The sequence below is a fragment of the Carassius carassius genome, chromosome 31, assembly GCF_963082965.1.
Source record: "Carassius carassius chromosome 31, fCarCar2.1, whole genome shotgun sequence".
NCBI lineage: Eukaryota > Metazoa > Chordata > Actinopteri > Cypriniformes > Cyprinidae > Carassius > Carassius carassius.
The window spans coordinates 21,704,289-21,730,066 of record NC_081785.1 but is presented as its reverse complement, the minus strand read 5'-3'; the positions used below and the strand labels follow the sequence as shown (position 1 = coordinate 21,730,066).

The 25,778-nt window shown below is 38.5% G+C and overlaps 1 protein-coding gene across 1 annotated transcript in view; it reads right to left on the bottom strand.

Annotated features, from left to right (window-relative positions):
- LOC132111773 (probable JmjC domain-containing histone demethylation protein 2C) overlaps positions 1-25,778 on the bottom strand; it is a 62,145-nt gene that overhangs the window by 32,100 nt on the left and 4,267 nt on the right. The window contains exon 2 of the mRNA XM_059519364.1: positions 14,661-14,831. Within this exon, the coding sequence (XP_059375347.1) occupies positions 14,661-14,831 (171 nt within the window). The remainder of the gene's footprint in view (positions 1-14,660; positions 14,832-25,778) is intronic.

Below are 25,778 nucleotides of genomic sequence, written 5' to 3'. Positions count from 1 at the left end.
AACGTTGACAGCGGTGAGCGATCATTATGTTTACCAATACCCAACCCATCACAACCGCCTACACCCCGACCTCAAACCCCCTCAAATTTTTTTGCTTGATTTACGAGAGCATCATTTTCAGGTCGGAAAAGCCGGATTTCCGGATTTCTCCGGAAGAATCACACCCCTGTACTATTTAATTTTTGTAACTCTGTGGTAGGGCTGCACGATATTGGGGAAAAAATGACATTGCGATATTTTATTTTTCTGCGATATATATTGCGATATTTTTTCTTACAAACAAAAATGGGGTGAGCACACTTACATTCTCATTTTAAATGATTTAAACATCGACACCATCGCGTCAATTAATTAATATGCGGGAGGGAGAGAGAGCAAGACAGCGCTCCTGTTGTTTGAAGACGGCTCGCTCTCTCTCTGTCTCTCTCGCGCGCGCGCTCTCTCTCTCTCTGTCTCTCTCGCATGCTCTCTCTCTCTCTGTCTCTCTCGCATGCTCTCTCTCTCTCTCTCTCTCTCTGTCTCTCTCGCGTGCGCTCTCCGTCTCTCTCTGTCTCTCTCGCGCGCGCGCGCTCTCTCTCTCCCTCTCTGTCTCTCTCGCGCTCTCTCTCTCGCGCTCTCTCTCTCTCTGCCCTGTTAAACTTGCATGTGTTTTTCAGTCCTGTCAATGAAAAACCTTTCACTCTATGATGGTTAAGCTGTGCAATTAATCTGCGAATCACATTCGTCAAGGGCCGGGGAGCAGCTGGCCCGTACAGTTAATGAATAACAGATCAACTACGACAGCCTACATCGCACATCCTGCGATGTGACTATCGTGGATTCGTACATCGCGATATCGATGCTTAAACGACACATCGTGCAGCCCTACTCTGTGGCAGAAACCAGCATCCATAAGTGCTTTAAAAAGCCATTTTTCTCTTGAGAACCGTTGACTGGTTCCCACAATGTAGGTGATTTCATGTTTTATGGCCCTTCTGGTGACATTTGTGATGACAGTCACATTCAACACATGATCAAACTCTGGAAGCATCTTTAACAGTGATCACACACACATACACACACACACACACACACACTTTCTCCTCTCCCTCTGTCCTTTCATTTCTCTCTCTCTCACAAAGACAATCTAGGTCACACACCTGCTGAAGCACGGCCATACACCCTCACTCTTGGCAGAGCACACAGTGTTGCCATGGTTTTAGTGTGTGTGTGTGTGTGTGTGGAACATTAAGACTTCATTAAGCCTTTAAAGCTGCTTGAGTCTGTCTCTACACATGCTTTGAGGGACAGAGAGTGTTTTTGTATGTGCGAGGGAATGCATGAGGGTCTATATTCGTATTTGAGAATGTTAATATTTCGTGTGAAGAAGGATGTGTCTATGTAATTAGAAACGTCTGCTGAGCACAAAGCCACATTTAGGAATACTTAATAAAATAGGTCAGAGTGCGCACACACATACACACAGCCACCCACACACACACAGACACAAATACACAGAGGGACAATCAAACACAAGCAGGAGTCACTGCTGATTGAATAAACAGATAGACAGTAAATGTCATATCAGTCCACACAGAGAGAGACTCTGGGGGAATAACAGCAGTGTTGATCACTGACCCTTGGGCTATGACATACTGACACGCGTCTCACCGCAGTAGCTGCTCTTTAACCCATGCAGGATCAATTTCAGCCTGTCCCTTCTGTAAATAACATGCATATTTTCATTCTACTTTTCCGAACTAATGTTCAACTGGAAGAAAAATCACTTATATATACAAATATACCAATTATTTCTCCATGAAAACAACCTAATTAAAAGGAGAACAAATTTGACCCACGAAACTCTCGTCTCTTCGGGAGTCTCAGAAGAACAACGTCTCATGCTGTGGTCACAAGCTATACATTTCAACTTTCAGTATGTATCATCAAATCCTCCCAAGAACATATTATCTGTGCTAGCCACTTGAATTTTATAGAGATACACACTTACTTTATATTTCACCAAAAGAATTTTGAGAAAACGATCCCGAGACAAAGTTTGATATTTAAATGAATCCCTGAGCTATAAAACAGCGACCTGTGAGCAATATTGTCCTCTGGGGTAGAACTAGTTCTCGAGGGTTTCTAAGTGTTTCACAGAGAGGCAGAAAGTGTTTCTGAGTTGTCCTGCTCTCTTTGGGTAAACGTGACCTTTCGTGTCTGTTTTTTCCCCTCTTGGTGGGACTGCAGTCACAGAGCTCGTTCTGGATGAAGAACTGCCTCTGCTTTGAATTTCTGATGAAGAGATTCAGCAAATACTTTCTTTTTAGTGTTTGACTGCATTCAAACTGCTCTGATTTAGTGTTAAAATCCCTCCAAACTCAAGCTTGTCTTTCATGAGAAATCTTTTTGAATGGGAAAATTTGATTCATGTTTTAGACCTTTATTTTTACAATAAGTACTTTCTGCTAAACAGAAGCTTATTTCCATTTTATTTACACACACACACACACACACGAATATATATAGGCTATATGTTTTCATTTTATGCCATGTTATATATATATATATATATATATATATATATATATATATATATATATATATATAAACTGCTGTTAAACAGCTATCATAGATCAGTCTTGTAGTGTTCGTGTGGTTCACTGAGCTTCTGTTAGGTTGTTGAACTCACTTTAATGCACAATTAAAGCTGATATTGCAGCACTGTGATAAGAACGACTGTGATCTGATATTTCACACGACATGACCTCCCTTTGAGTTCAGCTGTTAAATGAACGCCTGCATCTCTCGGACTGTAATTAATGGCACAGTGGGGAAATTATGAATAGGTATGGGAATAATTTTTATTGATGCTTACTGTCACAGCATACAAGCTTAATTCTTTACCTAAAGAAAATAAAGCCCACCAAAAATATTCAGTGAAACAAAAATTGGACATCTTGGGAATGTAGTGTGATATGAGTGCTGATCATCACACTTTGCTTCATGACAAATGCTCACACATGGAAACATCGAGAGTGAACAAAGCTTGTAGGTCTCTCTAAGTGCACAAAGACTGAGTGATGTTCTTTTTCTTTCTCCTTGCCCTCTCTCTCTCTCTCTGTGTGTGTGTGTGTGTGTGTGTGTGTGTGTGCGCGCACGTGTAAGAACCCTCTTTGTTTTGGCTTTCCAAGTGGCTGACATGCAGCCAACAGCCAGACAGAACCTCAGTGTGTGTTTGAGTGAGACAGAAAGAAAGAGAGAGCTACAGAGAAACCGTGTTAGAGAGAATGTGTGTGTGTGTGTGGCAGTTAAATTTATGTCCAGCTGAGTGAGTAATAGTGAATGCACTTCCACAGAAATGACTCTCTCTCTCTGCACACACACACACCAGACTGGCAGTAAATATGTACACATAAAAAACAAATCTTCAAACAGAAAATACAAGCATACATCATTCATGACCTTTGCTCTGCTGCGCACACACAAGCAAAACTAACACACACACCAGACTTGTGGTAATATACACAACAAAACAAATTTGCCAGTCGTAAACCGAACTTAGTGTAAAAACTTTTCTGCTACCCACACACACACACAAAAGGCTCTCTGCAGTGGATCATCTAGGTTATATTTGTCTCTCTAGACACCATTTAAACACACACACACACACACACACACACGCAATGCCTATAACCTCCACAAGCACCAAATTACAAGATTAACTGATGTTGCTAATGGCAACTTGGACAGGCGTCTTGCTCTGTGTGTGTTCTTGTTGTCTGTTTTTGTTAGTGTCAGGAACAAAACAGGAAAGAGGGACAGAGAAAGACACTTTCAATTTAATGATCAAAAGAGTCAGCAAATTAAGAGGCCTCAACAAATCAAATCAATCAAACATAACGAAATACAAATCCAACGTTCAAACAAACACATATGAATATATGAACATATAAATCTAATGTTCAAAAGAAACTGTGATGCCCAAAAACAAAGTATGGGCAGGAAGTTCACTGACAGAGACAAGATGTGACCAGACATTTGTAAAAACACACACACACAAACGGATGCAGGACAGAACAGGACGTTCATAAAGGATGAATATGGAAACATAAAATTTTCCCACAGATTTATCCAAATTTAATCGGGTTCATTCCTGGCAACAAAGTGAATTCAGTTTGGTTTGTGAGGAACTTTAATGTGTCGTCTGTGGCTTTCCTGAATCCACGGTCATTCATTAAAATGACATTTTGGAAAAATTAGCATGTTTGCACCACTGTGTATGCGTGTCTGTTTCCCCTGTCTGAGCAATCACAACACAAACAAACATCAATGTGTGTGTGTGTGTGTGGTCCTGTCTCTTCCTAAATGATGACATCACTGGCGCTGAATGGAGCTCATCACACACCCAGGCTTATCATCTCTTAACCTGGATCTATTTAACCGCCCGCCATTACTGACAGCAGAATCATCAGACAGAGAGAGAGAGAGAGCATGTGTGTGTGTGTGTGTCTTACACACATGAGAGCACAGACATGCATGTAAACACTGCGGTGGGCGAATGTGTGTGCACGAGATTGAGAATTAGTGAGTGAGAGAAGTGAAAGAGAGCGAGTGAGCGCGTCTGGTGGAAGATGTCGACATGTGGTTAGACCGTTACAGGCACAGTGCCAAGAACAGACGAGGGGGCGGGGGTCTCTCTCACACACACACACACACACACACACACACACACACACACGTGTGCTAAATATAGAGCCCTGCCGAGTCTTCCATCTCACACATACACCTTGTGAGACGAGTTCAAACAAGCATGAGATGAAAGGGATACCAACATATAGGGCACTATGATTCCTGCAATGTGGAAATCGCAGACAGTTGTGAAATAGTCATCAATGCTGGATTTACTGTTGAAAAGCACAGTCATGTCCATTTTTTTAATACTGTAAATAGTGTAAATCTCAGACAGAATTCACTTTCCAATGGTCAGCATGGTGAACATGAGTGAAATTTGCATGGGGAACTCCAATGGGAAGACGGACCTCTATTGAAATGACTGGAATTTGACCATTAAAAAAAATAAAATCCAATGGTAAATGTGACCATTCAAATTTGTGAAATTTTGGATTAATAAATCAAAAGTAGGACCATGTATTTAATCAAATCCAAACTGTGACACAGACTGGTGTCTGTGATTACTAAACTGCAAAAAGAAATATGATGTCTGAATTTTACAGCGAAAGAGCAGCGCAGTTTTGTTTACTGGAGTGAATCTCTGCTGTGCATCATTTCATTTCACAAACATAAATGCATTTTTATCTGATTGCAAGTTTTATGAATTGATAACCATGGATTTTGATGATAATTTTGTATTAAAATCTTAAAACACAGACTTTATAAAACATTTATTATTTTTACAATTTTAATAAATTATCACATTGTTAAAGTTTTATGAATTCAATTGATTAGACACCGAAAGTTACTCCAATAAATCTGAACCCAGAAAATTTTAAATTAAAAACAAAGAATGTGTTTCCTTTTTTGTGTGTTATGAGCATATGCATGTAATAAAGTCGGAAACAGTCATATAGAGGGAAACCAAGACTGATGAGAGAGAAAGACCCCAAACCCCCAGAGAACATAAATTTCCTAGGACACAGGCGTGCGGTTGACCCGTTATTCTGTGGGGTCATGGAGTAATGTAAGCTCTGCAGCAGGTACATTAATATGACATTGAGAGCAGATGCCAAGGTAACTCGAAACAACTCTACAGCTGCGTACACACACACACACAATCCTAACTCTCTATTTGAACTATATTCAGACTGATGAAGTGTAGCGAGAGACGTTCTGTGCTCTGCTGGTCTCTGGGAAGGTAAAGAAGGAAAAATTAAAAGACAAATTAAATAAAGTGTGTCTGTCTCTCTCTCTCTGAAACGATGGCACTGTTGCGCAATGTCCCTTCAGAAATAAAGCACAACTATTCTATTTTCTGTTTGTTGTATGAAACTAAAATAATATAAAATAAAAATTGTTCACAAAAAAAGAAATGAAGCACAACTGATGTCACGCCCTCATGTGAAATGAGAACACGTTCACGTAAATCACACAGCAAATCATGAATTATTATAATTCTATAATAATATTATAGAAAACAGGATTAGAAAAGAAACATTTTATAGTCATCAACTTCAAGGCTGCATTTATTTGCTCATACATACAGAAAAAAATGGGAAAACTGTGAAATATTTGTAATTCATTCCTGTGATGGCAAAGCTGATTTATCAGCATCATTACTCCAGTCTTCAGTGTCATGTAATCCTTCAGGAATCATTATAATATGATAAAAAAAAACATGTATTATTATTATCAATGTTGAAATCAGTTGTGCTGCGCTGCTTAATTTTTTTTTTTTGAGATTATAAATATTGCACTTTAAAACTTTATACTTCTATATTTTTATTAATTTATGTGTTCATGCACAGTATTACCTATATAGTTAAATTAATGAAGACGCTGTTCCTCTAAATAGGGTGCAACTGGAACAATCACAATGTAATGCAATGCATTGTGAGTTAGTTTATGATACCCTAATAGTAAAAAAAGATTGCAGCCTGAAGAACAATGCAATATGTGTTTAGTAAAGGTTAGGCTTTATCATAACAGGAGTCATTTTCATATAAATGTTTTAAAGGTACATAAGTATCAGCTGTTTAACAATAAAACAAAAATGGTCAAGTAAAACTAAATTACAACATTGTGGCAGAAGAAATCTCAACTAACAAAATGTGGCTTCTCTAAAATCAATGTTAAATTCCACTTGACATGATTTTTGGGTAAAAAAAAAAAAATTTGACTAGATTCTTTTTCACCTCTCGTTTCCTAGAATCCCCTCATTTCATATTCATTAAAAAACACAGGTCTTTCTGTTTTCACAGTGTCAATAAAAAAGCCTGTAAGGTCAAAACGTTTCTAAGCACTTACAAATATGTACAAATTCCCTCATATACACATGCAAATACACACACACACACATCATCTGTTCTTCCTCTTGATGCATCGACATTTCACACACACACACACACACACACACACACACACGCACGCACGCACAAGGGCTGTGTTAATGGTTCGTCTGACAGAAACACACATTGACTGGCTTTCTTCCCATGAGTGAGTGTCTGTCTCTCCCGGTGTCTTCTAATCTCTCCTCCTCTCTCTGACAAGTACACTGACATACATGCCATGTTAATTTTTGACAATGAAGGTCAAATAGTGATAGAAATAGGGGCCAGGGAGATACTAGAAAGAGAGAGATAAAGGCAGAAAAAGATGGTGTGTATGTAGGTCACGGTGATAGAGAACAGCTGCTGACTCAGTGATATTCTACAGCAAAGACAGTCACAAGCAGATCTATCGGTGTGTGGGTCTCTGTGTGTGTGTGTGTGTGTGTGTGTGAGAGAGAGAGAGAGAGAGCGAGAGCGAGACTAAAAAAGGAAACCAGAGTGTGTCTGTGGCTGTTTCAACCCACAGGAAATTTTATTGCTCAGTAGGTTCTTTCTCAGTTATATTTAATTTCAGTTTCTCCTAAAAGAACAGAACAAATGAGATTATTGTAGACACACAGTGAGAGTATAGAGTTAGACAGTTAGGTATTAGGGCAGTGATCCTCAAATCTGGCTCGCTAGATCTACTTTCCAGCCGAGTTTAGCTCCAACCCTAATCAAGCAAACTACCTGTGATTTTCTAATGACCCTGAAGACACGGATTCACAATCTCAGGTGTGTTTGATCAGGGTTAGAGCTAAACTCTGCAGGAAAGTGGATCTCGCGAGCCAGATTTGAGGATCACTGCATTAGGGTTTGGTGTGATGGTCTATCATCTAATGGCTGAAATTATGTTATGCCATGGTATATCAACAAAACAATAAAAATAAATAAATAAAACACAAAGATACCAATCAGAGCATGTATAGTGGTGTAAATATTTGGTAAGACAACGATTCAGTTTGACTGACCTTATGATTGTGCAAAATACACAAAATAATTTTACATGGAGATCTGCATGTCCTGAAATGGAAGATTTACAGAATAGATTGTTCAAATATAAATAAATTAGGTTGGACATGTATTGGGGACAGTAACAATATTGACCATCTTGTTGCTAAGCAACATTGCTCAGTCAGTCTCCAGTGTATGTTACTGCTTATTTTATAATCGTTTCAAACATGGTTCATCACATCATATTTAACTAAATCTAAAGTTGTTGTAGGCTTTGCGATAACTGAAATCCCTTGGCGAAGTGATACAGAACATGTAATGCATTCAAGTCCTGTCTGAACTACTTTAGCTCACTGATCTATAATATAGAATATATAGATAGATAGATAGATAGATAGATAGATAGATAGATAGATAGATCAGTGCTTTAGCTGTGTTTTTCCTGAGAGGTGGGGGTGTAGCTGCTATATTTAAAGATGTATATCAATGCAAGCAAGTGTCATTTGGTCAGTACTTGTCTTTTGAATATCTAGGGATTGTGCTGAAAGGTGCTCCACGCATTCTGTTTATCATTATTTACAGGCCTCCAAAATACTCTCCAGCCTTTGTTGAAGAGGTCACAGAAATGTTATCAATGATTTCCTCAGAGTTTGACTGTTTTGCTATTGCAGGGGATTTTAATTTTCACACAGATCATTCAGAAAACAAAACTACAAAAGAAATGATAACGGTTTTAAACACTTTTGACTTGACTCAGTATGTGCATGGACCCACACACAAAGGTGGACACACTCTAGACTTAATCATCAGTAGGGGTCTAAACATTTCATCCATTGTTATTAAGGACATAGCACTATCTGATCACTTCTGTATTTTCTTTGATATTTTGATGTCTGCTACAACTGAATCTAGATCGGTCTCTGTCAGAAGGAGATGCATTAACGAGAGCACAAGTGTACTATTTATGGAGGCTATATCTTTAACACCAAGCATTTCTGCAGACTCTGTTGATACTCTCCTTGATTCATTCAACTCAAAAGTAAAGAATGTTATTGATGATATTGCTCCAATAATAATCAGTAAGAAAACAAACAGACAGAAATCAGTTTGGAGAAGATCAACAGCAGTTCAAACTATGAAAAGACAATGCAGAAAAGCAGAGCGGCTGTGGCGGAAGACAAAACTTGAAATTCACTATAGCATCTACAAAGACAGCCTTCATGCTTTTAATGTGAAACTAGCCACAGCTAGACAGAATTTCTTCTCAAACCTTATAAACAGTAACTTAAATAACACTTGTACTCTTTTTGCCACTGTTGAGAGACTGACAAACCCCCCAAGTCAGATTCCCAGTGAAATGCTATCAGACAGCAAATGCAATGAGTTTGCATCCTTTTTTTCTGAGAGGATCATCAATATCAGGAAGGCGATTAGCACATCCTCAAGTAATGCAGAGGTCAGATAGATTAGGCCACGATATAAAAAAGATACTATGTCGATTTTTGAAGCAATTGATAGCAAAATTCTGGAAGACATAGTGCAGCACCTAAAATCGTCAACCTGCTATCTTGACACACTTCCCACATCTTTTTTCAAAAATGTATTTTAGAAGTGGTGAACGCCTCACTTCTTTCTGGGACATTTCCAAACTCCTTAAAAAATGCAGTTGTTAAGCCCCTCCTGAAAAAGAGCAATCTTGATAACACCATTTTGAGCAATTTTAGACCAATATCTAATCTTCCTTTTATAGGTAAAATTATAGAAAAGGTCGTTTTTAATCAGCTGAACAAATACTTAAACTCAAATGGATACCTGGACAATTTTCAATCTGGTTTTCGACCGCATCACAGCACAGAGACAGCACTCATTAAGATAATAAATGATATTCGCTTAAAGGAGCATTTCACCCGTGGGAACATTGATCTTCATTGAAAGTGGGTCATATATGTAGTCGAAATCTATTAAAATTTTCGAATTTGGTGCCTTTTTGACCGAGCTATTACAGAAAGTAACTTTAGGGCTCATTTGTATGGAAAACCACAACTCCCACAATGCAACACATTTGCACAGCTCCACAAGCCACTCCCACTCCCAAGACATTGAGGACACAGTTAGCGATAATAAAAACACTTACTTTACAGTTAGACGTCCATTTGTCCCTGCAGGCTTCGGCTGGCGTTTCCAGTTTACCTTCGGAATTCTGAAAGATGTCTCCAGGACGCCTCTGTCCATATGCGGGGCGAAACTAGGATGGTTCACAACGCAAACATCCGTGTCCTTGTCTGCCTCGGACATTTCTTCGAGGAGAAATTGGCATCTTTGAAATTCTTGGCAGCAGACGGACTCTAGCTCTGTGTCCGTAGGCGCACAACGAGAGCACAGGCATCACCAGTCCGCGCCAGCTCGAGCACGCCCGGGCTCCTCGGACGCGACAGGCAGGTCTCCGGCCTCGGCTGCAGCCGCCGCCTCCTGTTCCTCCTCTGCGCTATATTGTGGCTCGTATAGATAGCCACGAACATCTGTTTCGAGCAACAGACTTTGAAAATCCTCATCTTCCATATCATGAGTTGTTCCTCCAGCCATTCTCGTAAATCTGACTCCATAAGCGCTTGTTAGCTTAGCTACATAGCTTCCAAACAAGATGGCGGATTTTCATTTTCGTTTCTGTAAGTTTAGTCCCACCCACTGATCTGTAATAGGCCTGTAGGGTGAGTGGGTCCCACCCCCTGGAATAATAATAAGCTAGTGTCTGTAGTCTATACACTTTTCAATGAATTTTGACTTCCTGCTTATGACGCAAAATGACGATTTTTACATCATAATAAGCAGGAAGTAAAACACTTAAATCCTTATTTCTCCCATCTCAGGGAAAAATAAAGGAAAAATCCATGATCATTATAATATATGACTGGGTTTCTAACAATACAAAGCTAAATGCAAATGGGTGAAGTGTTCCTTTAAATTGTGACTCTGGCAAAATATCGGTGCTGGTATTGCTAGATCTCAGTGCTGCGTTTGACACTGTCGATCATAACATACTACTACAGAGACTGGAAACCTGGGCTGGGGTTTCTGGGATGGTGCTCAAATGGTTCAGGTCATACTTAGAAGGGAGAGGTTATTATGTGAGTCTAGGAGAGCATAAGTCTAAGTGGACGTCCATGACATGCGGAGTCCCACAAGGCTCAATTCTTGCACCGCTCTTGTTTAGCCTGTATATGCTTCCACGAAGTCAAATAATGAGAAAGCCCCAAATTGCCTATCACAGCTATGCTGATGATACCCAGATTTACCTTGCCTTATCTCCAAATTACTACAGCCCAATTGACTCCCTCTGCCAATGCATTGATGAAATTAATAGTTGTATGTGCCAGAACTTTCTTCAGTTAAACAAGGAAAAAACTGAAGTCATTGCATTTGGAAACAAAGATGAAGTGTTCAAGGTGAATGCATACCTTAACTCTAGGGGTCAAACAACTAAAAATCAAGTCAGGTATCTTGGTGTGATTCTGGAGACAGACCTTAGTTTCAGTAGTCATGTCAAAGCAGTAACTAAATCAGCATACTATCATTTAAAAAACATTGCAAGAATTAGATCTTTTGTTTCCAGCCAAGACTTGGAGAAACTTGTTCATGCCTTCATCACCAGCAGGGTGGACTATTGTAATGGGCTCCTCACCGGCCTTCCCAAAAAGACCATTAGACAGCTGCAGCTCATCCAGAACGCTGCTGCCAGGATTCTGACTAGAACCAGAAAATCTGAGCATATCACACCAGTCCTCAGGTCCTTACACTGGCTTCCAGTTACATTTAGGATTGATTTTAAAGTACTTTTACTCGTATATAAGTCACTAAATGACCTAGGACCGAAATATATTGCAGATATGCTCACTGAATATAAACCTAACAGAGCACTCAGATCATTAGGATCGAGTCAGTTAGAAATACCAAGGGTTCACACAAAACAAGGGGAGTCCTCCTTTAGTTACTATGCCGCCCGCAGTTGGAATCAGCTTCCAGAAGAGATCAGATGTGCTAAAACACTGGTCACATTTAAATCTAGACTTCAAACTCATCTGTTTAGCTGTGCATTTATTGAATGAGCACTGTGCAATGTCCAAACTGATTGCAATATATATTTTCACTGTTTTTTTTATTTAATTTTATGTAAAATCATTTTCTAACTGTTTTAAATTAATTTTAAATAAGTACAGTTTTAATAGTTTTAAAATTGCTTGTTTTATTCTTGTTATTATTTTTCATCATTACTTTTTTACTTTCTTTTATGTAAAGCACTTTGAATTACCATTGTGTACGAAATGTGCTATATAAATAAACTTGCCTTGCCTTGCCTTGATTGGCTGACAGTGTTTTTACCATTTATCAGCTGGAAGAAACCATTCTGAAAGTGATTTTAACGATCTTGTTCCTCTGTGTCATTATTGTTATAGCTGTGGTGTGGACTTCCCTATTCTCACAGAATCAGAATGATTATTAAAGCTGTATAATTATAGTTATCATTGCCGTTCTCATCCTTGGTGTGAACCGGCTTTTATTCAGCAAGGCTGTATTAAACTGATCAAAAGTGATCGTAAAGACATTTCTAACATTACAAGATTGCCATGTCAAATGTGCTCCTTTTGAACTCGAATCAAATTCAAATTCCACAAAAATATATACTAGTACAACCATTTTCAACATTTATAATCACAAGAAAACATATAGCATCTTGTGTGTGTGTTTGTGGGAGACGGAGATGTATGTGTGTGTGTGTGTGTGTGTGTCACTGGGAATGAAATAAAAGAGGAAGAAAAAGCAAGAGGAGTTAAAAAGAGAAAAGAGTGCATGAAAAGCGAAAGAAAGAGGTGAATGTGTCTGTTTGTTGTCAGAGTCAGATAAATGAGAAGAGTGGAATCAGTAGATCCTGTGTGAAATCGCTCTCTCTCTCTCAGATGCTGCTACAGAAATACCTTTATTCTGACCACCCTGACACACAATAATACTCTGCCCAGCACACACACACATGCACCGTTTCATCAAACACAGCTATAAACACAGTGCTCTGAATGGAGAAAGAGTCCACTCACACGTTCATTCTTATCTCTGCAGCTCTTTGGTCAAACAGAGCTCTGTTGCCAAAGTTACCCCATTTACCCCTGATAACACCAGGTTACGCACTGTATCCCACAGTAACAGGTGGTTATCCACGGTGACATGCCGTCATAAATGAGGTTACATAATGCAGGATTGCAGAGTATGAGCCCGACGGGGGACTAATGATCTGCCGTCTGGAAAAAGAGGAAAATGTGTCTTCTTTTTTTATCTTTATGACACAGAAGGCAACTAATGACAGTAACTAATGTCTAACAGTGGTAAGAACAAATAAAACAATGGTGGAAACAGTCCAGATATGAAAAGAAAGGTCGTCAGTTTCATTCATTCTGTGCTTAGAGACTTCATCAGCTTGATGTTCACAAACACCCGTGTTGCTTCAGACACAGGTCGCCTCATAACTATCAGCATAAAGTGTGGTTTACACTGCAGATAAAAGCGGAAGTCAGACAGACAGACACTGCAATCGCTACAAACCACAGTTCGCTTCTGAGCATGGAGTTTAAGATCTGGTATATTCAGTATTATCAAGCAAATAAAATGGCAAAATAATGGCAATTAGACGAGAAAATAACATGAGCCAGCTGTTTGAATGATTCATTCAGAAAACAGACTCACAAGATGTATCACTTTGAATAATTCTGTTGAATTCTTTGAATGAACTCCACATGAAATCTCCACATGACTCACTTATCCATCTACAACATTAACATTACATTTAGGGCAACTTAAATCATTATTATTAATGACAATTTTTTAATATATTTAATTATTAATATATATTTAAATATTATAATATGTATAATATTTTTTATTATGAAAAATACACACACACACACACAGGGTTGGTGATGCGCAGATGCAAAAAAAACTAACTGTAATACTAGATTTGCATTTCAGCTGAATGCATAAATGTAGGCTATGTGCTGCTGGTTTCACAGCAAAATGTAAAACTGTGACATTCTCTGATGCGTTTCAGCTGGCAGCGCTAATAAATCTGGCAGTGCATATACTTACTTTACAGCAACCCGCCAAAATAAAAGTTAGCTGATTTTAGGTTTAACAATTTTTGAACATTCACATAAAAAACAAAAGAAAGAAAAAACAAGAAAAAATGTAAACGTAAATATTAGCATTGTTTTTAAATGTACTATAAAATGTTTTTTATTTAATATTCATTCTTTATTTTAAAATAATTTAAAATAATTTATTATATATTTATTATAGCACAATATTATTTTTACTATTATTTAATTTTTTTTATATTTAATTGATCACACTATGTAGTGTGAGCACCAAACCAAATCTAGTTGCTCTCATGAGAACCAGAACGAAAAACTTGTGCACCCCTGGCACCCCTGTCTACACACACACACGTACAAGTACTTAAACTTACACACACACACACACATACATATATATATATATATACATATATATATATATATATATATATATATATATATATATATATATATAAAAATGAAGCCAGCCATTTTTGTGTAACATGCATCAGATGGTCCATGAACAGTTTGAGCAGCAGTGCTTTCGGGTTTTTTGTGGACTCACCAGGGCAGGCTGCAGTTGCCTCTTCTCCTGGCTGCTGCTGCTGTTGCCATTTGTGCTGGTTCTTTTGGTGGCCCAGACGAGTTCCTGCTCCAACAAAACCACCTCACATTCCTCTCGGAGTCTCCTCCACTTCCTCTCTGTGCTCAGCTCGCCGTCCCAGTGCACACACACCTAACACATGGAGAGAGAGAGAGAGAGAGAGAGAGAGAGAGAGAGAGGGTTAGTAGGTTGCAGATGCACACAGATACTCAGGTGCACATGCACACGCATACACAGAGCATATGTGTTCACAATTAACTTGATTGATGCAGCTAATTAACACTAATTCAAAGGCGATAAATCTAATAAATTAGAAACAAATGTCAACACACCAGCAGCATACTTAACCACTTGCACAAAAACGTCTGCTTACAAGATCACAAACAACATGAAATGGAAACCAAATAGATTACATGCAAACATGTGCTGTGCATGTCTACATGATGAAAGGACATTCTTAGACCACACACACAAACACCAGATCACACAGTCCTGTCCACATCAAGATACATATTTTCATTCGGGAGTTTGAACTCAATGATGTCAGTGTGTATTCACAGCGTCATAAGTGCTGCATGCGTCTGACTGATGACTGAGCCAGACGAAATTAAGACTCACTCACCGGCTGCGATGAGTCATCCAGCTCTACTGCAGCATGACAATACGGCTCAGTCTGTGACAGATCTGAATCATAAAGTCACCCAACAGAAACTCACTATGAATGCAGCACTGAGATCTAGCTCCACTCGCATGTGATTCTGAATTTTGGATATTATGCTGAGTGCATTTTAGCACAGTCTGAGTGATCATTCAAATGTTTCATCCATAATATTTGGGCATCGTAAGTGCATTTAAAAGTTTGATTCAAATGTTTTAATGTCCACAATTTAGGGCTGGGATAAACGATTATTTTTTAAACGATTAATCTAGCGATTATTTTTTCGATGCATCGATTAATCTAACGATTAATTTTTCAGACCGATACGATTTCGATTATCTCCCCATTAATTGACTACTAACAATTTATACATGTTGATTTACATATCTGAATGAAAAAAACATCAATTCCTTAACATTGCAATATATGTTTATTGCTCTTAAAATTACAAAATAAAAGACTGACTAAGAATGCATTACTTTGCACTTGTATAGAGATAGCATTCAATAAAACCTTGAAACCTTGAAAACACATAGCTTACTGAAACAAGCTTACTGAACACATAGGGCCTAGCTTACTGAAAAAGTTCTTCTTTCAGATGAAAATAACAACAACTTGATGTCTAGCATTCAATAAAAAAGTTCACCCAAAATACTTGTTTAGAGCAATTGAAAGTATACAGTAACCAATGTAAACTTTAGGGCTTTAAGCTAATACAGAGTGCTTTTCCAAAAAATAAAAATTAACAGTGGGAGCCAGCAGCCTGTCATGTAGAAAAAAAAAATCTCCGAATGCTCCACGTGAAACTTTGGCGTTCCGCCCTTTTTCTATCGTGTCTAATGATTTTGGTTAATATGCACGAGGGAGAGAGAGAGACTGAGAGAGCGAGAGAGAGAGAGAGAGAGAGAGAGAGAGAGAGAGAGCAAGACAGCGCTCGTGTAGTTTGAAGACTGTGAGTGCGCGAGCGCGTGTGAAACTTGGGTGTTTCGTCCTTTTTCTATCGTGTCTAATGATTTTGGTTAATATGCACGAGGGAGAGACTGAGTGAGCGCGAGAGAGAGAGAGAGAGAGAGAGAGAGAGCGCAAGACAGCGCTCGTGTAGTTTGAAGACTGTGAGTGCGCGAGCGCGTGTGAAACTTGGGTGTTTCGTCCTTTTTCTATCGTGTTTAATGATTTTGATTAATATGCATGAGGGAGAGAGCAAGAGCAAGAAGCGCTCGTGTTGTTTGAAGACTGTGAGTGCGCGCAGCCGGGGCTCTCTCTCGTACGCGCCCTGTCACTGTCACTCACCGATCAAATAAGGCTTTGACAGCCGCCAAAAAAAAAGATCAATGCAGAAAAACCCCTGGATTGGTTATATAACGTTGGACAGAATGTTGATCCGGCCATCGCGTATATTCAGCGCACATAAGGCAAACGTTTTGCAAACGTTTTTTAGAGAAATAAAAACAGGTCAACGAATCGATGCGCATATTTTGCGTCGACGTATTTTTTGCGTCGACGTCATCGATGACCTCGACGCGTTGTCCCAGCCCTAGTCCACATATAGAAATTTGATTTGAATGATTGATTCAGAAGTTTCATAGGTCATGGGACTGTTCTATTTAAAAATTTTAATGTCTGATCCTGTTTTTTTTTTGATAGCACAGGTGTGTTTTAACATTAAAAAAAAAAAACATTTAAATGTTTGATTCAGCATTTCGGAAATGTGTGGGGTTTTTGTGACCTGGTTGCTATAAGCTGCTAAAGGAACTCCAAGGTCACCATTTCTATTTCCAGGTAACACACTGTTGAAAAAATGTATTGCCTGAAAGTTGTTTTGGGTAAAAGTCTCTGCCAAACAGAATTTTGGGGTATTCTAGGTACATTTGGAAGTTCAAATTGAATGCTTGAATGTTCGACTGATAACATTTGTGAATCATAGGTTCTTTCGAAAGTTAAATAAAAAATTTGGGGGCTTTATAGGATTAATCAAGAATTCACCACATTGTGAAACAGTCATATTGGGATCATCTTGTGTTTTTGAATGAAAATCAGAAATGGTTATGGAGAGACAAGAGAGTCACAGTTCCTCTTCTTTGCTCTAGAATAGCAAACTTCACACATTAAAAAGCATGCCAACATTTGTCTGTGTGTGTGTGTGTGTACCAGACAGACGATGTCTCACACTTTACAGAAGAACAAAAACACTCAAATATAATGCATTGCAGGGACACATTGTCATTGGTCAAGATCCTCTGAGCATGAGAGAGAGAGAACAGAGGAGATAGAAAAAGGACCATTTTTGAGTTGCTATGCTGCCAACATGTCTCTCTCTCTCTGATTATCTCTCCATCTCCCTCAACTCCTCCTTTTCTTCCTCCTGTCTTTCATCCTCAATTTCCCCTTCATCTTCTCACTGTCTCTTTCACACAAAGACACACTCAAACTCTCTCTCTCTCCCGGTGCAAGGATGCGTGTCGGACACCGAGGTGATTTACGCACACTCCTGCCATTATCTGTGAGATGTGTGTGTGTGTGTGCCTGACCGAGAGTGTGTGTAAGAAGGGGGGAATGTGAAAGGAAAACAGCAATTATTCATTTAGAGGAGATCATTAGTCATAGGAACCAGTCCTACTGCCTTTTGAAACCACACACACATTTGCACAGAGCTTCATCTGTCCTGCGAATGTGAAGCGAGTCTAACATCACGTCAGCTTGCCATTTTTTAGGCTGTTTTTTCTGCCACATGTGTGTAATTACGATGATGTATGTTTGCCAACTTTGGGTGTGTGTGTGTGTGTCTTAGGTATTTACAAGTGTGAGTGAGCTAACAAGAAGCTTTTTCCTGCTATTCTCACACACTTGTCGGATGTGTGTGTGCGCTGAGCTGTTCGGCCATGAAGCGTCGACAAGCAGTAACAGGTCAGAGAAGCGTTTCACACTCAGTCACATGGCCGCTCCGCACACACACACACACACACACACTCCGGCAGAAATGTGCTTATAGCATCAGCATTTATACACACACACAACCTGACACTGCCTTCCTGTCTGACAAACCACACACTCTTCTTTTACCGGTGGTTTTTCATGAGACATACGTGTAAATACCAGTGTTGGGGAGTAACTAGTTACATGTAACGGCGTTACGTAATTTAATTACAAAATTAATGTAACTGTAATTAGTTACAGTTACTAAGAAAAAATGAGTAATTAAATTACAGTTACTTATGAAATTTTTAACGATTACAAAGGGGATTACATTTGAATATTTACACACATCCACATACAGATTTAACTGATATCTTTCCCAAATTGCACTGACTATTCTGAGACATACCGCCCTAATAATTTCCGGGATGCGGAAATACAGTCTGGTTCGTAGAATCCAGTCATAAAAACGGAATGCCTAACGCGGACGGAATATGCCTCATTTTGGATGACTAAATCAAAAGTAGGTCAGTTCACTTGAATCAAAACATGACATGGACTAGTGTCTGTGAATATTAAGCCCCAAAAATGCAATATATGACTCCTGCACGTTCTGCGTGTCTGTGGAAATCAGGCGCGGACTGGACACCGGGAGAACCGGGACAATTCCCGGTGGCCTGGCAGCTGATTTTGCCCACTATTTTAATATCATTATTGTATAATTTCCTTCCGAATGTACTAAAGCGATCATTTGCGAATCCGCCGTTTGATAATTAAATCTCTAATAAATCAGGAAGTGTTAGTCATGACTCGCGCGCTCTCCGCGCCTCCGCCAAACGGTTTGGATCAGACTCAGAGTAATCAATTCGAGAGAGAGAGAGAGAGAGAGAGAGAGAGAGAGAGAGAGTGGACTTTGGAAGCGCACAGCTGGAGCAGAGAAGCAGAACTATACTGTTCAGGGTTTCAGGTCAGTTTCATCTGTAAAGATGCTTTTTTTTCTTTGTTTTTTTATTTAATTAATCAAGCAGCAGCACGTTGCTCATCAGTCATCACTCAAAATACTATATAAAGGACATCATTATTATCAGTTGTAATGTTACAGTAGTAATTTAGCTGAAAAACAATCAGATTTTTTTTATAGGTTTAGGGGGAGCTACGGACAGACAACAACACAACCCTTACGAAAATTAACGTTTTAATATATTTCTATAAATCCAGAGAAAATAGTTACTATTTTTTAACTGTGGTAACCAAAAATGTAAAATGATTTTACAAATTGAGTTATTTAAAAATAAATACAAATCCATTTGCAAAAAAAAAAAAAAAAAAAAAAAAGCATGGTCAGTTTTTGTAAGGAAAACATGACTCGTGTACAGTATTAGGATTTTTCTATAAAGATATTGTAGTATTGTAGAGTATTGTATTGTAAAGTATAGTGTTTTTCAATCTTGAGGTTTAATGTCATGAGAGAGATGGATAACAGGGCAAAATAAAGACACTGAAGAGAAAAATGGAAGTGAAGGTGCAGTTCAGGAGAGAACTTTTAATTATTTAGCATGTCCCCAAATTAAAGATTTAAACCTTTTTTATGTCAGGTCCATACAATGTCTGTGAATTTGTTTGTATGAGTTTGAATTTTCCAGTCTGAATTTTTTTCCCAGTCCGCCCCTCCTGTAAATTAATGGCGAAGACATGGTTTCATTTACTACACATAGGCCTACTGAAGCTCGCAGTGTTTTCAACCTCTGCTGCCTCAATATAGGAGTACACGAGCACATAAACATAATTTCTAGAACTGTTCTGTGTCACTTCATGTGCATTTTACTTATTTTGAGAAAACTATCGTCATATCATATACAAAGAGACATCAGTTTAAAAAAAACACCAATGTTTCAGGAGTTTATTACACAGAATACGACACATGCTTATTAGATAACTGTATTTGAGTTGATGTATATGCTTTTATTCATTATTCTTTAATTTTCACAAATTTAGAAAAGTAATCAAAAAGTACTCAAAAGTAATTAGTTACATTACTTTGATAAAGTAATTGAAAAAGTTACACTACTATTACATTTAAAACAGGGTAACTTGTAATCTGTAACCTATTACATTTCCAAAGTAACCTTCCCAACACTGGTAAATACATTGCACTAACTGTTATAATCTGTTTCAATCATTTCTGCAACACAAAGTGAGGAGTGAATGAGAGGAGGGTCTGGTTGGGTTGTGTTCCTGATGAAACAGACACCGTGTGTGTGAAAGGCGAGAGAGAGTGAGAGAGAGAATGAGAGAGAGAGAGAGCGAGAGAGAGAGAGCGAGAGAGTCCGGGGAATAAAAGCATGTTGCCAACATAGTAGCAGGAGACTATCATGTGACTCTGTGTGAGCGTGTCTGTGTCTGTTGTACATACTGTGTTTAGCGCTGAGTGCACACACACAAACCCTGTGATCAACGGAGGCGCCTCACTGATCAATAATTTACTGAGCGGAGAGAGAGGGAGGAAAGGTGGCGGGCGAGAGAGAGAGAAACAGACAGAACAAGAGATGAAGACACAATGTGTGACAAGCATTTCTTAGCTTATTACTGCAACATTCCCCTATTTGTCATTAAAATGAATTTCAAAATTAATTTTCTGTGTAATTTACAGTAATTAAACTATTAATTAAACAAATACAATTTGTTATTTTTTATATGATAAAATTTTATATTTTGTAATTTATATGAATGGAAATGAAATTAACATGATTTAATTCATATCTAATGTGCAACATGAACACTGTGATGTAAAGCACACTGTTTACACAAGCTGATGGACCTTATAATACAGCGCTATAGCTAAATAAAATGTTACCTGAGCTGTCGAAAGCTGCATTTATTGCATGGACAGAGCAGAAATGTAATAGTCTAAGCACAAGCTATATATATATATAAATGACACAAAGAAGTTTTTGCACTGAAAGAGAACGCGATCTCATGCTCATAGATGTGCCAGTCTCCAGCTTATCTGAATAAAAAGCTGAATGATCTGATGAAACTTTAAGACAGTAATTGACATATCCTTTATTACAGTACAGAAACTAAAAAGTATATTTTCACCTTATTCTATGCAGAAAATTGTAAGAATTGTTTGTAGTATATAAATCAACCATAAAATTGGCATTAAGAAAAAATTATAGATTACAAATAGGGATGTAACGTTTAATCGCAAGCCGGTTGAAAATCCATTCAAATACATGACGATTCGTGATTCAATTAGGGGCAGGAGTTTACATGAATCCATGTCTGAGGGGAACTTACTGTCTTTAGAAAAGTTTAGATGGTATTTTTTTTTCTTTTCATCTTGCCTCTGTATCATGGGTGCCCAACCCTGCTCCTGGCGATCGACTGTCCTGCAAAGTTTGGCTCCAACCCTAATCAAACACACCTGCCTTTAATTTTTAAGTGAGCCTGAAGACCTTAATTAGTTTCAGGTGTGTTTGATTAGGATTGGAGCTAAACTAAACAGGACCGTAGATCGCTAGGAGCAGGGTTGGGCACCCCTGCTCTGTATAATGCATATTAATGTTCATAAGTGCAGCGCTGCTTCGTTTACAGCAGAAACCAAGGAAACACTTTAAGTGCCACCTGCTGGCAGAGAGTGAATCTGCATCTCGTTCAGCTCGTCCGCTGTTTCATGCAGATATTTTTGTCAAAACATTGTTTTTGCTTAAAGGTCCTGTTTTTCGTGCTTTTTTGAAGCTTTGATTGTGTTTACAGTGTGCAATATAACATGTGTTCATGTTTTGCGTGTAAAAACACAGTATTTTTCACACAATTCACCTATCTGTATACCGCTGTTTTCACTGTCACAAAAAACGGGCTGATGACTTCCTTGTTCTATAAAGTCCCTCCTTCAGAAATACGTAACGAGTTGTGGTTGGGCCAGCGGTTCCTGTGTTGTGATTCGACATCAGATTAGCGCAGGCTGCCCTCCTGGAAACGCGACTTATAATCACAGGAGTTTTTTTACTGACGAGATGCACATGAAAATCGCATTTGATTTTTTTGCACAGCCCTAACATCTAGTTAACAAAGCTAAACAGCGTTGCCCTTTGTGTAATAAGTTACAGAAACTGTTAAATGCACCAACTTAAATAATAAAATACACTTACCGGTTGTGATCCATAAACAACGCCTTCTCCAGACAAAGAGCGAACTGCTCCATCTTTCAAGAATAATCTTTGTGCGAATCCGGCATTAAACTGATTGAGATTGAGGAAGCTCGCTGTCCTCAGCAAAATGTGCTGCACATAGTTTTACATGTGGATTATAATTTTCGGGAACCGAGTTAAACATAAATTGTAACCACTGATCTCTACAGTCCCAGTACAGCGTCCCCGGGAAGCCCAAACAAAGGTGATTGGACTCCGAGATGAAAATAACAGCGTTTTGACGACATGACGACAAACACAAACGCAGCTCTTCCTCTTCTCCGTCGGAGCGCAACAAGGCCACGCCCCCTTTTTTGTGAATTCATGTGGGCGGAGGTTAGTCAAAAAACTGTTTTAGTGACGTCATTACTGCAGGAACTAGAGGGATGTATTCCAAACGGGTCGTTTTTTGTAGGAAAATTCTGTAAAATAAAATACCTCGCTTGGTATTGAACTTTGAGCTTTAGAATTTTACAGATATTATTTATACTCTTATAACAACATTACACACTAACTAAAGTAGTGCTGAAACGACGCCTCGACGTCATTGATAACGTCGACTACAAAAATACGTCGATGTACGTGAAATGCGTCGATGCGTCACACTGTTTACATCTCGCGTAATGGCATACTGGGAATGGAGAAAGTTGCATTCTATCACTAAAACAGAGACCACTGTTATCAAAAGTATGGGAATACTTCAAACAGAGGCCAAATAAAATGGCCATTTGTTCCCTTTGAAAACCCGATATGGTGTACCACGGCAGCACAACTGCGATGCACAAGCACGTCAGAGGAAAACCTCCAGCCGCTCTCCGGTGTTAAAATAAAAAACAAAGTATGTCTGTGTTGGTGAGGGTTTCGAACACGCGTTAGGGGCCGTTCACATATCGCGCCTAAAAACGCGTGGAAAACGCTAGTCGGGCTGCTTTCTCCTTCTTTCCAAAGCGCTCGGGCAGTTGCACCCCTGGGATGTCTGTCGTTGCTAATCAATCATGATGTGCTCTCTCACTGAAGATGCGGAAATTTCAGCAAAGGATAAATGGATTTGCATCACTAAAAATCGCTTGCAGTAGCTCTGCTACTAAATTTATTTAAAAATGGCAATCCATATACAGCTATGATCAGCAGTTCCTTCATCTTAGCTGAGCTTTCAACGTTGTTACGGGAAAGGATGTAGCTGATTGGTTAGTTCTTGTCACATGACCCGCGGTGTGCTTGCGGCATTCTTAAAAGTTGATGTTTTTAACTCGATCCGGTGCGGACACGCCTGTTTTCACGTGCGCGTCACTTCCATTATGAGCGCGCATACCGCGCACCTACATTGGAAATAACGAACTTGAGCGCGCAAAAGACGCGATATGTGAACGGCCCCTTAAAAGACAGAGCGCCGCGAGACAACAGTCACAAACCACCGAGCTACCCAGAATCAGCTCCAGATCTCTGGAAACCATGCTAAACCATAGCAGAACCCTGACTACATTTTATGGTTTGTGATGCTAAAGAACATTTCATGACGTCTCAGACAACTGTAAATTTGTGGCTACTGTGGTTTAATTATAAGCGCTATCGTAAACTCATATTTACTAAAGCAAAATAATTTTCTTTGCCTCTTTATTTTTGTATACTGTAAAAACTTCAACCACATTGGTTGAAAATGAATAAAGGTTGAAATATTATATTAGAAGCTGTACTTATTTTTTTGTAAAGTTATCCAAAGGATTCATTAGCTAATCAAAAAAAGAACATTAGATTAATTATTTATTGTAATAAAAATAATCGTTAGAGTAGTTGACTAATCGGAAAAACAATCGCTAGATTAGTCGACGGAAAAAATAATCGTTAGTTGCACCTCTAAACTAAAGTTTAAAACAAGGGATCATGAAGAATGGGACCTTTAAAATTTCTAAATTATACAAACTAATTTAGGATTAAAAAAACTGCTCATGTTGCATGTATGATTTTAATTTTGAAATTTAGCAGACACTTTTATCCAAAATGACTTACAAATGAGGACAATAGAGGATGCAATCAATACCAACAAAAGAACAATAATATGCTAGTGCTATATTAGTATATTATTATAGTGTTAAATTTCAATTTCGAAAAGAAATGTTCTGCATTTTGTCAAAGCAATAATTAAAGGACACATTTAATTTATAATTTGTGTTTTATCTCCTTTAAAAAAAAAGTGAAATCAAAATCACGAATCAAATTGTGAGTTGAGTGAATCGTTCCATCCCTAATTACAAATGATTGATTATGGTCCAGCAATGTATTTGATTTCTTACAGCTAATTCAAAGTAATGGATAAGAAAATAATTCCTTGTAATAATAATAATTAATAATTATTAATAATAATAATAATAATTATTATTATTATTATTATAATACATACATAAAATTTCTGTATTTGTGCTTTGCCCCTGGTGTGAAAAAAAAAATGTTATGCATAATATTTTTAAAGATCATTTTTAAATCTTGGCTCACATACATTTTTACATAAGCTATGTCATGCCATAGCATCATTAAACTAGCATCTAACAATTTTTTTTCTCTAACCTATGGTTCTGTTACCATAAAGGCTGCTGTGTAATTTAAGCATTTAAATAATCCTGTGAATGCACTTAAAGAATGCAGAATTGAATCGTTATAATCTAATCAAATTTAATTGTGAATCGAATTCAATCCTTATCGTTCTTGAATCGAAAACCTATGAATGGAGAATGGAATCGCTGTCTACCCAAAGATTTACAGCCCTGAAGCGGCAGGCTTCTTTCACAGGGAGAGTGAGAGCTGGACACCTTGTGTGGATGTTGGCCAGCTCTCCAGTCCCGTGACTGTGATTCTGTCATGCATGATATACCGCAGTTTAAACAAACTCTCTTCTGTCTGCCAAACACACACTCTCTCCTCCGCACATATAAAGGCACGGAAACAATCACACAGTGTGAGAGTCAGAGACGTACACGATTACACAAACATCCGAAACAACCACACACCCTGCCACGGAACTCCCCAGGGCTGTTAAATCACAAGACCGAGAAGATTTCACAGAGATCTGCAGGACTAATAGGAGATCCTGTTTCACAGACACATCAATGCAAGAAATGCATAATCAGATGACAAGTGACAGAGTGGGTATTAAAACAGCTCTTAAATCTACAATCACACAGCCTGAGCTGGACTTCTTATGTATTTCAGGAGATAAGCTATAGCACACACACACACACACACATATTCAAAATCTGCCTGGTCTGCAGAATCACTCATTGCTTCACTGGCAAATCTTCAAACCATCTGCCAAAGGTCACG